The sequence below is a fragment of the Phalangium opilio genome, unplaced genomic scaffold (assembly GCF_054372755.1).
Source record: "Phalangium opilio isolate 3A_F unplaced genomic scaffold, DU_Popi_V2 ptg000209l_1, whole genome shotgun sequence".
In the NCBI taxonomy this organism is placed as follows: domain Eukaryota; kingdom Metazoa; phylum Arthropoda; class Arachnida; order Opiliones; family Phalangiidae; genus Phalangium; species Phalangium opilio.
The window spans coordinates 18351030-18367493 of record NW_028324217.1 but is presented as its reverse complement, the minus strand read 5'-3'; the positions used below and the strand labels follow the sequence as shown (position 1 = coordinate 18367493).

At 40.2% G+C, this 16464-nt stretch overlaps 2 protein-coding genes across 2 annotated transcripts; one reads left to right on the top strand and one right to left on the bottom strand.

Annotated features, from left to right (window-relative positions):
- The first annotated feature begins 8289 nt into the window (after positions 1-8289).
- Positions 8290-9273, top strand: LOC149621018 (uncharacterized protein F54H12.2-like). The gene has a single exon (XM_089854676.1). It carries the CDS (start codon positions 8290-8292, stop codon positions 9271-9273), a length of 984 nt encoding a protein of 327 aa, XP_089710802.1.
- Positions 9274-9654: 381 nt separating this feature from the next.
- Positions 9655-14994, bottom strand: LOC149621017 (uncharacterized). The gene has a single exon (XM_089854675.1). It carries the CDS (start codon positions 14992-14994, stop codon positions 9655-9657), a length of 5340 nt encoding a protein of 1779 aa, XP_089710801.1.
- Positions 14995-16464: the final 1470 nt, after the last annotated feature.

Here is a 16464-nt window from a genome sequence, read left to right as displayed (position 1 = left end):
TGTGTAACTTAAATGTCTTAGAACTGTAAATATCTTAGAATTGCATAACTTAAATATCTTTCTTGTAAATTTGTATCTGTTATTGTATATATATATATATGTATATAAACTTGTTCACTTTGTTTTTCTTTTTTTGTAAATTTTTAAAATGTTGTTGAAAATAAAAGAAATTATAATTATGTTTAAAAAAAAGTATTCTTATTCAAATTTTTCTATTTACCTAAACAAAATAGAATATCGTACCATCAATGACTGATTAGTCACAACCCTTTGACGACTGATAAGACACAACCTTTGCAGGGGAGGATCAGATCTCCGAGTTCTTAGACTTAAGGGGGTGACTGAAAACATGACGAAAATACATTTGAAAGTGTTGTAAATGATTGAAAACATGTCAAAAATACATTTGAAAGTGTTGTAAATGATTGAAAACATGAGCAAAATACTATTGAAACTGGTGTAAAATGACTGAAAACACAATGAAAGCACTGCAAAGTGACAAAAGTGGTCGAAGGTGAACTTAGACGACGAAAAAAACACGCTCGTATAATCTTTGTTAAATGATTAATTGACTAAAACACAACTGCGAAAGAAGTTGAATGGTCAATGAAGTGGTCGTGAGTGTTGTCATTTCATTAAAATGCGGATCAAACTGATCGATTTGTAGTGACAACATTCGATTGAAAGCGAACATTTATGACTAAGAAAGCGGATCAGATTGTACATAAACTACTAAAATATGAGGGAGTCGAGCGAGGCTGGCATAAACCTGATAGAGTCTAGAAAGCGTAGATTTCCCAGAGAAAACAAAATGTAAGTCTCGGAATTCGTCGGGATACACTTAATTTCTTGATGTTTAAAGAGTCCGATTTTGTCCATTATCAAGTGAGCATCATAGCGGGATAGGTTATGCATGAACACCGGAACGAATTTCAATGTCTTCAACTTGAGGTTACAGGTATTATGAGCCGCTCCTCTGTAGGACCCATCTGTATGGTCGTGGTCCCGAACTTTGCAGTTATCATGGGTGAACGCCTTCCCGCATAGGTAGCAGACTTGGGCTGATACAAATTCCGTCATTTCCGAGTTTGTCAGGCTCATGGGTACGTTGGCTTTTATTTTCCCCTGGATGATTTCATCTTCACGAATAAGGTTTTGTAAAAACCTTTCCGCCGCGTCCATTCCTCTGTACGTCACTGGTTTTGACACTGAACCGTCTTGTCCAACGATGACGTAGCTGAACCCGCAGGCAACGTGTTGGGAGGTTTTCGTGGAAGAAGAGAGGGTAGCGTCCTGATCGCATCCTTGTATTTTACTTAAGATTGACTCGAAATCCGCGTAGATGACGAACTTCACCTAATGGAACAGAAAAATTGGAAACAAATTTAAGATTTTACATCATATGTTTCGGGACAGTTGCTCTCAATACTTAGATAAAAGTTACTTACTTTCTGTTGCCAGGCGATGTTTTTGAACTCCAGGATGGGTTCCTTTACTGGCATTTGGATTTTCTGCGGACCGTGTAGGCTACACTCTTTAACATGTTCTTCGTGTCTTTGGTCGAACCCAATACCGGAAAAACGGTGAAGGCAATAACGGCAGTAATAGGTCCTACCGTTATGTGCAGTGAACGATGACAAAAGACGGCTCAGATTGCGGATTAAACAGAAATGTCGACTCTCCCCCTGGGTTAGCAACAAAAGGTCTATTTGACGCGCTTCCTCCACCCTGTTCGAACTAACATAAAGGGGGAAGACCTCATTTTCGAAGCCAAATATATTAATTGAAAGGTTATTAACCCTTTCAAACTTTCCTAGCATCCTTTCATTTACCTCCACAGGGAATGTGATTCCCGTTAAGTCTAATTCATTACGGAACTGTAGATAATTTTCTACACGGCTTGGGTTTCTGACTACAGGATGTAAATGGGCTAAAATTGACCATAGGAAACACTTATTGTCGTGGTTTTCAACATTGGTTAGGGCTTTCTTAGATGAGAGTCTTTTCGGAAGCTCAAAATATGTACCCCCGTGTAGTGGCATATAAGCTATTATGTTAATTTGAAGGAACATAATTCCATCCAGCGTCCAACCGCTACCTTGGGTTTCATACTCCTCAATTAAACGTTTTAACGTTACAATCCCCTGATCTATTTGCCCATGAATAACATGAGGAGTTAAAATAATGAGGTTGCGGGTTCTATGGTATATTAGAATTTCTACATCCTGTTCTGAATTTCCCAACTCACGTGTGTAACGTGCTCTAACAGTTAAATACCATTTAATCCCCCTATCCTGAGCTAGTTTATTCCTCAGATAATCCTCAATGGTGTCTCTGTGTCTTTCAATGTAAAGGTCCGCGCTGGTTTCCACCATTGCAGGCGTAAATCTAGCGCAGAAGATCGCATTATTCAATACGTTCAGCTCCTCCAGTTGATCGGGAAGGGATACGTCGGGCGTGGTAACCATGGGTTGCGGTTCATCATTTGCTAGCCTCTCCTCTTCTCTGTCCATGAGATCTTGCAGGTCTCGGTTTTCTTGACTAGTTAAGTCATCGAGTACGTCGGGGTCGTATGCGGGTTGGGTGTCCGCTTTCCTCTTCCTCCCAACACCATCATGTCGGTTCATGATGGCGTGTCGAGCTTCGTTTTCCTGCCGTGTCAGGTCGGCGAGAGTGAGGGTCGGTGACACTCTTCCGGTGTTGACCGAAGGAGGGTAAGTATCCGCAACAGAGGTTGAGTGCTCAGGAATTATAGCAGTTTTCTGCTTTTTAGCCATAGACTCGGTGGGAGAGTTATGGACTTTTAAATGTCGTGCTAACCTATCACGCCTCGTGAATGTAGACGAACAAATGGTGCACGAGAAGCTAGGCCTAACGCCTTGATGCTTTTCTTTTTGATGCCTTAAAAGATTCTTATTCTGAACGTACTTACGTCCGCAAATATCGCACATTACCATTTTTAAAAGTTAACTATATTTAATCTGAATATAAAATAACTTCTAGAATAATTTCTACAAGAAAACTTCTTACTAAGTGTTAACTGTCTGGAGAACTCGAGAGTCTCGGACGAAATAAAACAATATCTAATGTTGGGGGGTTCTTTGATACTCTAATCATGTCAATATTAGAAGTGAATTAAGCGCATGCGCCAAAGCATGATAATTCGAAAGTTGAAGTGCTATATAGGTTCCACACTTATAAATCTGACTCTCATTTTGCTTACACAGGGAAGAAATTTTCCTATGATTTCTTTAGTACGTATACTCACAAATATATAAAAAGTAAATATGGCCAATCAAAATATTTAAGTAGATAGGAAGTGTCACCTTTGGCTCACTGGCGTCAGACAGTGCCAGCATCGTGCCAGATGGCACCAATAAATATGGCGTCAATGGGCGCCCACACCAATTTTTTTTTCTTATGGCGCTAGTCACGTGACATTAAAGTATAAAAGACGAGGACGGTTTAAAGATAAGGCATTCTACATCCATCCTTGAAGTACCGATCCAGATCCGAAAAATGTAAGTATAAATTTCTTTAAATATAAGTTTACGGTAGTTAATTCCTCCCGCATTTATCGATATGGATTTAAGTATGCAACACCCCTTTACCGGACTAGTGGCTGGAGTCACCGGCTGTGGGAAAAGTGTTTTCGTAGGAGAATTAATTAAGCATAAGGTTATATGTATTTCGCCCACCCCCGAAAGAATAATTTGGTGTTACACGGAGTATCAGTCGAAACTATACGGTGCTATACTATCCCATACTCCGAGTGTAGAATTTCGCGAGGGTTTATTAGATGTTAACACCCTAGATGCTAGTGTGAGGAACTTCGTTATATTAGACGACCTACTATGTGAAATAGCGAATAATAAGGACGTGACGAATCTATTCATTAGGGGCTCGCACCATAGGAATACCTCAGTTTTAATTTTAATGCAGAATCTTTATTATCCTGGGAAGGAAATTTGTACCTTAAACTTAAATGCCCATTACTTGGTTATATTTAAAACACCACGTGATCAGTCTGCCATTATCCATCTTGCGAAACAAATTTCGCCGGCAAATAGTAAATACGTGGTAGACTCATTTAGACAGGCGACTTTGGAACCTTACCGATATCTATTTGTAGACCTTAAGGCTAACACCCCAGATAACCACCGTCTAAGAACAGGTATACTTCCAGGTCAACAAGCAGCACTGTTCATACCGAAATGACGGCCATCCTTGAAGCGAATTTTTTCCGGATTAAGGGGCAATGGATAATCAAGGAGCTGACGATGTACGTGAAGGAGACCGACGTCCACGAAGTCTGGATCTTCCAATCCCCATGCAAGTTCTCAGAGTTATCCGTCAAGGATAAAAGGCAATGCAGGTGGCTCTCAAGGAACACTTGCGATCTAGCATTCGAGGAGGGAGACTACCCATACGAGACGACACAGGAGGCCGCCGACTATATTCGAGCTAGAGCATCGTCATACGTGACGAAAGGAGCGGAGAAGGCCGAAACCCTATCAAGGTTCTTAGGGTGCGAAGTTATCAACGCCGAAGACTACGGTTGCCCGAGATTATCAAGTATCGAGTGCGATACCCCCAGAGCTTGCACTTTTCATAGGGACAACAACAACTGTACTTTGGTGAAGGCGTCCAAACTAGCGGAATGGCTCCGTCAAAACGAGTCGGCGATAATTTAAATTTTTTAAAATATATTGCAAATTGTAACTCATGTCAAAGAAATGCCGCAATTAAATTTGCCAATAAAGAAGCGATTAAATCTATTGTCGAGTGTTGTATAAATATCCTACGGGGCAATGTCCCTCTTTCAGTGGAGGAGAAGGAGCGGTTGAAGAAACATCGACACGTTATAAGAAAGGTTACGTCCAACATCCCCCCTTCAAAGAAAAGGAAACTATTAATTCAAAACGGAGGTTTCATCCCTTTACTTCTCGGACCGTTACTATCTATCATTAGTTCAGTAGCAGGTGCGGCTATAAGTCGAGCTATAAAGTAAAAATGGCGCGAAAAATGTTATTAATTTCCGAAGAAACGTATAATAGGTTAAATTCAAATAGCGGTTTAAAAGTCGACACTTCAATGGAGTTGGATAAGGAGGATAAGTTTAAATCCATCATAAACGATACTAAATTAAACGATACTGATAAACTATTAAGATATAACCACGTACTTTCGAGGGAAATTAGTAAAACTGTGAAAAAGGCGAAAGTAAAACCAGCAAAAAACCGGAATTGGGGTCCTGAAATCGTCTCTTCGGTTCCCTCCTATAGCGCAACTGATTGTTTGAACTTGTACAAATGGATTGACCGTATATCAAAAATAAGATGGACACACGCCAGAGAGTTAATATATGAGAACCGTAAAATCATCGGTTCAAATATAATTGATTTATTAGCTTATACCGCGAAGAGTTCTAAAAAACAGTCGTCCGTCATTGGTGCCCCACAGTTTTACCAACTTTTGTATACGGTTAATGTACCAAGAACATTAATTAAAATTAGAAAAACAGACCCACCCCCGCCTGAAAAAAGTGAAGCGAAGAAAGAAAAAGTGGAGAAAGAAGAAGTGAAGGAGGATTATTATTTGCCCGCTCAGACTGGTGAGGGTTTCGGAAATTGGATAAACTTGTAGCACTTGTTTTTAATAAAATACGATTCATTTACATTCCACGTTTCATTCATTTTAAGTATTCCGATATGGAAGGTTGTGATAATCAGGTGGGTACTTTTGTGGTGTTAGCCAACCTAGTAGACACATTTTTTAAATCTCCTAAAATTTTAACTGTGGTTTTAGTAATTGCCATATTCCTAATTATAGAGGTTAGCGATTTTCTCTTCAGGCATTATCATAGTGTAACCAACTGCACCCTTAATGGATAGACTAAAAGAGATTTATTCCAATGTTTCTGACCCGGGTTCATATGGAAGTGTTCTCGGCTATACCGAGCGGCTAAAGAGGCCGGGTTAAAGGTTACGGTAAAAGACGTGGAGACATTTTTAAAAACACAAGATACGTATACATTACACAGGAATGCCAGAAAAAACTTTAAGAGAAATAGGACAATAGTTTATGGGATCGATGAGCAGTGGCAGATTGATTTAGCTGATTTGAAGAACCTAACTCGTCACAACAAAGGGTTCAGATACCTCCTGTGCTGCATTGACGTTTTCAGTAAATACGCCTTTGTGGTGGCTACCAAGGACAAGAAAGGACCAACCATCCTTAGGGCTTTTAAGGCTATTCTCGAGTCCGGTCGCTCGCCGAAGCGAGTGCAAAGTGACCACGGTAATGAGTACATATGCAGGGATGTTCAGAGAGAGTTGAAAAGAAGGGGGATTGAGTTCTTTGCCCCGGATTCCGAACAGAAGGCTACGATAGTTGAAAGGTTCAACAGAACTCTAAAAAGTCGCATGTACCGGTATTTCACGGAAAACAACACCTATAAGTACATTGACGCTCTTAAAGACATGGTTCAAGCTTATAATAACAATTATCACCGATCCATAAAGTGTAAACCTGTTGAAGTCACACCCGAAACATCGAGACGGGTATGGGAAAACCTTTACGGCGATATAGACTTCTCCCCACCATTAAAGTATCCTTACGATATTGGTGACGTAGTCCGGATAAGCAAACATAAGAATATTTTCGAGAAGGGTTACTTGCCCACGTGGTCGGAAGAACTTTTCAAAGTGGTGGAGAGATTACCTCGTAGTCCACCGGTGTATAGGATCCAGGATTTGAATTCGGAACCGATTACTGGTATTTTTTACAAGGAACAATTACAGAAAGTGGGTAAAGACCTAAATTCTAGCGTGTTTAAAATAGAAAAGATATTGAGGAAACGTCGCAGACCCGACGGGACGCTAGAGAAGCTAGTACGTTGGAAAGGATACTCTCCGTCTTTTGACAGTTGGGTTCAGGAAATAGATATAGTATGAGCTTTTACATCACTTTACCTTCCGACTCGTCGATGAGGTATTTCCACGACAATACGAGAAGTAAATTCAGGACGTACCTCCCCGAACCCGTAAAATTACAGGGATTTTACGAAGTAGGCTTAGCGGAAATTAGCTACCCGCACACTTGGGATAATTTGAGTAGGACATGCTCGCTTATACTCGTGAGTAATGGTAGACTAGTATATTCTACAATCATAGAGTTACCCGCCGGATATTATGGTAATATCCAGGACCTTATCGAGCAACTTAACTACGTCGAGGATGACGTGGCGGGCGTTATTACGCGTGAACCTTCAGTTCCCGCCCAGCTCAAGTATTCCTTTAGTTACATAAAGCGCATACGAAGAGTACAAATTTCTCTCAAAGAGGATTATTTGTTAACTATACCGGGGGAGTTAGCTGTTATTCTCGGATTTTCGAAAGATTCCACGGAATCAACGACTTTTTCCCAGTCTACCATAGCCACGTACCCCTTTGACCTCGACGCGGGACTTCATTCACTCTTGGTTTATAGCGACGTGGTCGAGTCTAGACCCGTGGGAGATGTGCACATACCTCTACTAAGAATCGTTAGCGTGCAGGGTAATGACGGAGAAACGGTAGACAAAGATTTCCCTAGACCGCACTACCTCCCCCTCGCCTGCAATACTTTCCAGTCAATTGAAATTAACATAATGAGTGAGCTTGGTACCCCCGTAGATTTCGTGAGAGGAAGAGTTCACGTTACTCTACACTTTAGACCTCGTAGAATGTGGTCACCATTATAAATTAGAAGGTAAAACAGGTCCTCCTGTCATTTACACTTGAAGTTTTAGATGAAGAACGTCGTCAAATCGAATATGTCCTTTAACCAATCGGACTACGATCAACACTTTCTAAACCAGATCGGACATGGTGGAAAATTTGATTATTATAAACACTTTCATTCTCAAATTGGTAATTCTTTAGCGGTATACAGGGGACTTCCGGTGCAACACGGGAACGGATTGGGAAACTTCATTTCATCGGCCTTTCGCCGGGCAATACCTCTACTCAAAAGGGGTGCCAGTTACCTCGGTAAAAAGTTTTTGAACACAGGTGCGAAGGTCGTGACGGACGTAGCTAGCGGGATTCCCTTAAAAGCATCTGTAAAATCTCATGGAAAAGCCGCGGCTAAAGACGTCGCCCTTAGTGCAGCGGAAGAAATCCGAAAAATGACGGGGAATGGTAATAAAAGGAGACGTAGGTCTAGATCACTCGTCAGTTCAGTCGTGACAAGAAAGAGGAAAGCAACATCCTTTAATCATCCAGATATTTTTACCTAAAAAATATAATGACACATGTCCATCCCGGTTCGCATGGGTCAATCAGTAGCGAAGTCGAACTTTTCGACGTACCTCTTACCAATACCAGTATTCTGAGTGGAGAATGGGTCGAATACAGCCCCATCTCTAACATTAACGAAAATTCGACAATCACGTTTACCGTAGCTGGTAGTTCCGACGCGTATTTGGACTTGTCCAAGACTTTATTACATATTCAAGTTAGGATTGTCAACCAGGCCGATGGGACCACAATTCCGGCCGCTGCTGATAAAGTTGGACCGGTAAATAATTTCCTGCATAGTCTTTTCAGCGAAGTACACCTTTCGGCTCAAGAGAGATCGGTCACACCATCGCCGCAAAACTACCCTTACAAGGCCATGTTTCAAACGGCGGTGACATTCGGAGGACCCGCCAAAACTAGTTTTCTTACTAGTTCCATGTTTTACAAAGACACGGCCGGAAAATTTGTCGTTTTGGACGATAACGAAGGGTTTAAAACACGAGCGGCCTTTGCTAGAAAAGGAACAATAGATATGGTAGGAACTGTACACTTGGACCTTTGTCAACAACCTCGATACTTCCCAAATTTAACGGATCTCAAATTCAAGTTTGTTAAAAGTCCAAACGAATTTTGCGTGCATGCAGACGGTGCAGTTAAATGGAAAGTGGTTTACGAGTTAGCATCCCTGTACGTTCGTAAAGTAAAATTACCATCGGAAGTGTTAATCGCCCACGCTAAATGTTTGGAACTGGCAACCATGAAATACCCGATTATTCGCACGGAATGTAACTCATTCTCAATTAACAGTGGCACAAAAATATGTGTTAGGGATAATTTATTCATGGGTCAACTACCCAAAAAAGTTCTTTTCGCTCTTGTAGATCAAAATGCGTATTTGGGTGATTACGGAAAGTCGCCCTTCAATTTTCAACCTTATGATTTAAATCATATCGCCTTTGTTGTAATTCGAGTCGTCAGGGAAATTATTTAGACGTTAGTTTAATTGTGAAAACTTGAAAATGAGTTAAATTTATTGAGCTAAAATTGGTTACATGTTTATAGCTCGGTGGCTAATACAAGAGTGATATTTTTAGAGAGGGTCAAAGTAAAAAGTCCTCTCTTCTTTCAAAAAGGGGGGAGGCACTCCTATTTTTAGGTAAAAGTATTCGAAAAAGGTTAACAAGCGCGAACTTTTAGGGTTAGATAGTGATCTAAAAAAAGGGGAATGGCTCCATACTGGGTGGTCGGTTTATCAGTTCAATAACAAAAAACAAGTCGTCGCGATACCTTCAAACTAAACATGTCGTCGCGATACATTTAAATAAACAAATCTCAACATCATCCCCGCGCAATGACATTGTCATTCATGTTTCTAGTCATTAACTTCTAAGTTGCAAAGCAACTGAACAGGCCTTTTTATGATGTTTCCGTTCGTGGTTTTTAAAGAGCATGATCTAATGAGACCATCACGTCCTCGAAATACTTCAGTTATTTTTCCCATCTTCCACATGGATCTTGGCCTAACATCTTCTGTGATTAAAACCACGTCATTCACTTCGAATTCTTTGGTTCCCTTAACGAACTGACTGCGATGGGCTGAACGCAACTCAAGTAGATACTCCTTCCTCCATCTTCTCCAAAAGGAGTCTAATAGAGTCTGTCTATAGAGCAGTCTTTTCTTCAAGTCGTTTTTCTTGAGTTGAACTTTCGTAAAGGTTCTCGGTGGTAGTAACGTGACCTTTCTTCCGGTAAGAAAGTCCGAGGGAGCTAACGGAACTGGTTCGTCCTTGTCATTCATGACGTAAGAGAGGGGGCGGGAGTTCAAAACGGCTTCTGTCTCACTTAGAGTAGTTTGGAACTCTTCGAAGCTTAAAGAAGTTTTTCCCAAATTTTTACGCAATGCCGTCTTCACTGTTCTAACAAGCCTTTCCCAGTATCCACCCCACCAACTGGCTCTTTCAATTATGTAGGTCCACTTTATTCCTTCTTGACCAACATAATTTTGTACGGGTGGTTCTTTAGTTAGCTTAAACAATTCTTCCAAATCCTTCTCGGCCCTTTTAAAGGTCTTTGCGTTATCTGATTGAATTTCAGAGCAGATTCCTCTTCTCGCAAAAAATCTTCTTAGAGCTAGGAGAAACTTGTCTGTCGTCAAGTCTGTAACGAGTTCTAGGTGAATAGCCCTTGTTGTACTACAGGTGAATAGAGCTATGTAAGCCTTCTTTGATTCTTTTTCAATTTCGACGTAAACTGGGCCCGCGAAGTCAATCCCTGTGACGTCAAATGGTCTTGATTCTAGCATTCTTTCTTTAGGCAAAGGTGCTGTAGCTACGATAGGAGGTTTGGCGCTATACTTTTTGCATGTCATGCATTTCTTTAGAATAGATTTGGCCACTTGACGACCTCTGATCACCCAAAATGTTTCTCTAAGATGAGTTAAAGTTGCAGATAGACCTCCATGCATTGACTTCTCGTGGTGATACAAGATCTGTAGTTTTACCAAATAATGTTTTTCTGGAATTATATAGGGATGTCTTTCGGCATAAGAGAATTCTGCTAATTTTAATCTTCCACCAACTCTTAGTGCTCCCTCTTCGTCAAGGAATGGAGAGAGGTCGTAGAGTTTGGATTCTTTCGGTACAATTTTCTTAGCTTCAAGAATCTTCAATTCAGGACCAAAAGCTTCGGCTTGTGATCGCTTGATCCAATACAACTCGGCCTTTCTAAGTTCATCGCTATCGAGTGATGTTTCTTTCTTCTTTTGATTTCCTTTCTTGCAGTTTTCTATAAATCTCATAATCCAAGCAGTAATGCGAACTACCCGCGAAAGTTTGCTCTTGTCTTCAAGGTTGAAAAGAGGCTCGTTGATTGCCATGACGCATGGACTTTGAATTATTTCATCAAATTTCGGTCGGAGTTCTTCGTTGACGATTTCAAAGTGTTCTGTTACTTCTGATGGCTTGGGTAATTCAACTTCTGTTCTTAAGAATTCTGGACCTGTCCACCAACTCGTATTTTGGAGTAGGTCCTGTAACTTCATTCCTCTAGTTAGGAAATCTGCCGGATTGTACCTTCCGGGGCAATGTTTCCAAGTGCTTGGTTCAGAGCCTTGTTGAATTTCACGAACTCGGTTCGCTACAAATGGTTTCCATCTATTGGCGCTTCCTTGAATCCAATTCAGGGTGATGGTTGAATCAGTCCAGTAAAACATTCTTGGGTTAAGTTTAGAAAAGTAATCTTTAGTGTGGTTCATTAAGCGAACAGCAATCACCGCTCCCATTAATTCAAGGCGTGGTAGCGTTATCTTCTTCAGGGGTGCTACTCGTGTTTTGCTTGTTACGAGTATCGTTCGGATCTTTTCGTTCTTCGTTTTAAATCTTAGGTAGAGAGCAGCTCCGTAAGCCTTCTCACTGCTGTCAGAGAAACAATGTAGTTCTACGTTCCTTATGATTCCGTCTTCAGCTTCTTCAAAGTAATATCTTGGAATGTATACCTCATTTAAGGCAGGTAGTTCTTCACACCACTTGTTCCATTTCTCTTGGATATCTGAAGGTAGACTCTCATCCCAGTCTGTACCTCTTTCCCAGATTTCTTGGAAAAGGCATTTTACGCGAATGATAAAAGGGGCCAAATATCCAACAGGGTCGAATATTCTTGAAGAAGCCTTTAATACAAATCTTTTCGTGTCCTTTCTTTCTTCAAGGAAGTTAAGAAGATCCGTAGCGTCAAACTGGATGACATCTTGTTCAGGGTTCCATTTTATTCCCAAAACCTTCAATAGAGAAAATCCATCTTGATGTTCTGTTAATTCTTCCTTTTCTTTCATTGTTTCATCCCAATTTTCTCTTAATTCGCTAGAATTAGTCTTCCATTTGCGGAGATTCATGTTGGCTTCCTTCATAATTTCTTTAGAGTCCCGCGTAATTTCAAGGGCCTTTCTCACATCATCTTCACCCCCAGTCAAATCGTCTACATACAGAAAATGTAACAAGAGCTCGTAGACCTCAGGGTGCGTGTTCTTGTACTTTTCAATATGATGTCTAATTGTTGCAGCGAGGAGAAAGGGACTTGGAGAAACGCCAAATAAGACTCTCGTCATTCTCAAAACCAATGGCTCAGTTGCTTCTTGGGGGTTTTCTGTCCAAAGAAATCTGAGCACGTCTCTATCCGATTCCGCCAGGCTAACTTGCAAAAATGCCTTTTCGATGTCGGCAGTGAAAGCAACCTTTTTCATCCTGAATGTGATCAACTGCTTCAATAGATCCGTGTTCATGGTTCGACCGGTATAGAGACATTCATTAAGAGAGGGGTGTCCTCCTTCTTTCGCAGAACCGTCAAATACTACTCTTAATTTCGTACTCGTTCTTTGCTTGTCAATGATTGGATGATGCGGCAAGTAGAATACTTTGTTTGTGGAATCTGGCATCAATACTTTCTCGGCGATTCCTTGTCTTAGATAATCGTTTATGACCTTCGAATATTCTAAGTATAGCTCTGGATTCTTAATGAATCTTTTCTTCAAACTTTCGAAACGCTTTCTGGCATTGCCATAATTTGTTGAGGAAAGTTCCTTTTCTTCTCTCCACGGGAGGTTTACCTCGTACCGATTATTTTCAAACTTGATTGTAGATTTAAATAATTCGATTGCTTTCCCTTCTTCAGTGGATTCCAGCGAATCTGTCTGGTCAGATATTCCAATCGCGTCCAGTTCCCATAATTTTTTCAACTGTTGTGAAGCTAGTTCTTCTTCAGTCTCTAGAGACGTAACAGAAAGAACTGTTACGGAATTAACGGCAATCTGTTTATCCGAGCCTTCAGAAAATCCGTGGACAGTCCATCCAAAAATTGTTTCTACCACTGCTAGTCTTTGTGTTAAAAATTCCATTCTTCCGGTGACTACCTTCCAATAATATTCGCTTCCTATGAGAAGATCTATTTCTTTCGATTCTAAATTTTCGTCCGCCAATTTTAATCCTCGATTGTTCATTTCTTCTTGTAGTATTAAGCTAGGAATTTGCAGCGTGCCAGAGCATAGCTTAGGAGATTCTAGGGCTTCTATTGTTAATTCATTTTCTGTTTCGAGGTCCTTTAAGGTTAACCTGACTCGTCTTCGTTTAAATATAGTAGGAATGGTCGATTCAAAGGCGAATATTTTCACGTTTTCTATTCCCATAGTTGGCAGGTTCAATTTTCTTGAAATGTCTTCGCGTATAAACGTACGCTGGCTACCGTCATCAAGAAAAAGTCGAATATTCATGGATGAATCTTCATGAATAGCAAGAACACCTGCAGTTTTCAGGTAAACCACTTCTTCCCTTCCTTCTCGAGCGAGAGGGGCGCAGTTTTGGCTTATTGTTTGTTCTGCTTCCCTCTCCTTGCCTTTGTCCGGAAACTTCATTTCACAAACCGAGACTTCGTGTCTCTTTTGACATAGTGGACAGCTCAATTCGGCCTTACAATCTCTCGCTCTATGTCTGTACTGCATGCATATAAAGCAACGTGCTTTTCTTCTCAAAATATCCTTTCGTTCGGTAGCGCTGTATGACGTACAATCCTTGGTCTTGTGGGTAGTTTTTTCACAAAAAATGCATTCCAGTTCTGGATTTACCTCTACATCCTTGGAGGCGTTTACGTGTAGCACCGCTGCGGTAGGTATTTTCATCCTTGGCGCGTTTTCTTGTTTGAAATTTCTGGCTTTAAAACGGTCCTGGTGACTGTTTTGTGGAAACTGGGGTTTCTTGGGTTGCAAACTTTTCCATGATCCTGTCAGAATAGCGTGCCTTTCTTTTCCTTCTATTTCTTGTCTAACAAATTCCAGAATTTCCTCTCCTCCATAATCATCATCATCTGGATGTTTTCTATCAAATTCGTAAGACATTTCGTCGAGTATAAGGGTTCTTAACAGCGGCATGAACATGACGTCATACGAGTTTAGTGGAACCCCCATAGTTTCTAGACTACGAATTTGAACTTCTATCCGATCGTACAATTTCCTGAGTCCCTTAATATCATTCATATCCTTGACTGGGTTTTCACTCAAGAGATTTTTCATGTGAGCACTCTTGATAATCCTTGTTCTCCCAAATCTATTCTTGAGTTTATCTACTGCTTTCTTATAATTAGCAGAGGTTAAGGAGAAACCAGCTATTGAGCCTGCGGCTTCTCCTCCGACGTATGACCTTAAGTATCCAAACTTAGTGACGTCATCTTCTGCAGTGTTGTGGATGGCCATTTTAAATTGGGACCAAAATCCATTCCACTGACTTGGATCTCCCATAAATTTTTCAATAACCAATTTAGGTAGCTTAATGGATGGGGTTCTTCTTTCTTGACTATGAACCGAACCGTTTCCATTTGCGGAAGGGTTGATCGATGCATAATCAAGTGTAGGAATTCTTCTACTTTCTATAAATTCAGTCAATAAACATTTTGTTCTTACTATTCCTTCTCTGTAACTTTCAGCATTTTCCATTTCCTGGTTCAAGGTTTCTTCGTCTTCGGATAAGTTTATAATTTCTTCGTCTAATCCGAATAACAGTTTTTCTTTAGCACTTAACTGTTCATAGTGAACCTTCATGTTGGAAACTGTGGTCGATGGTGAATTTACTTCTCTTTCTATCTTGTTAATTAGCGTTGTGGTCATTCGTCTTAAAGTGGTTCTCTTTTGTTTCATCATTCGTAATCCAGTATCTTCGTCTATTTCGTCTGCCATGTCGTCGATTCTTTTAGCGTAATTTCACAATCACCTTAATTGTTCCTTTTAATTTCAGTCTTTTCGTCTTTCTTCGTTTCGGGTCGTTTCGGGAACAATAAAGTTTTCATCGGGAAATTTCACTCATTTTAATTAAATCTTACTATTATCTAAAGGGGTTCCCGGGTTTCGGCACCATGTTGTAATTCGAGTCGTCAGGGAAATTATTTAGACGTTAGTTTAATTGTGAAAACTTGAAAATGAGTTAAATTTATTGAGCTAAAATTGGTTACATGTTTACAGCTCGGTGGCTAGTACAAGAGTGATATTTTTAGAGAGGGTCAAAGTAAAAAGTCCTCTCTTCTTTCAAAAAGGGGGGAGGCACTCCTATTTTTAGGTAAAAGTATTCGAAAAAGGTTAACAAGCGCGAACTTTTAGGGTTAGATAGTGATCTAAAAAAAGGGGAATGGCTCCATACTGGGTGGTCGGTTTATCAGTTCAATAACAAAAAACAAGTCGTCGCGATACCTTCAAACTAAACATGTCGTCGCGATACATTTAGATAAACAAATCTCAACATCCTTGTACCTTGACGGAGCTAGCGTTCCACATAAACCTCTTACCCCAAACTTTTCTGGTGGTCAATATATGAGATCTTATACTAATCTTTTTACTCAAACCTCTCAATGGTTATTGGACGAGGGAAACTACATTTCACGGGAGGAATTCCCCAATGGGAATTGCATATTTGCTTTTGATTTAAGTGCCGACCTCCGTAGTTCAACTTCTCAATTTCAATTGATAAGGAATGGTAACTTGCGATTGGACCTAAAATTCGCCAAGGACTTGCCCAAGACTATCACAGTTTTATATTACTCTGAGTTTCAGAATTTGGTTGAGATTGATAAGAATAGAACAGTTATTTACGATTACAATTAAAAAAAAACTATGGACACTACGCAATTAACTAGAATTATGGAAAGGGATAAATTCACCAAAGATCTGTTTCGAGGTGTTTTTGCAGCCGACCAGCTACTCGAGAAAGTAAAGTTTTTCCCTTCACTGTATATTGTAAATACTGGCTCTTCAGAAACTGAAGGTGAGCATTGGACTGTTATTTACTTTTCTAGTAACAAAAATACCGAGTTCTTCGATAGTTTCGGAAACCCGCCGGACATGTTTCAATTCAACGATTTTGTAGAAAGAAACAGCGTTACCGTAACTTTTAATTCTAAACAACTTCAAGGAAATTCCAGTCGGACATGTGGCGGATTTTGCGTATATTTTTCTCTGTATAGATGCAGAGGTATTAAAATGTATAATATTTGCTTAAAATTTGTAAAAGATAAGAATTTGAACGATAAAATGATATCGGAATTTATGTATAAGAGATTTTTAGTAAAGTTTTTTTGATTGAATTTATGTGTTTTTTTCTTTAAATCGCGCGCGAACTTATTCCTACACGCGGGAAATTTAAACACGCGCACGCGG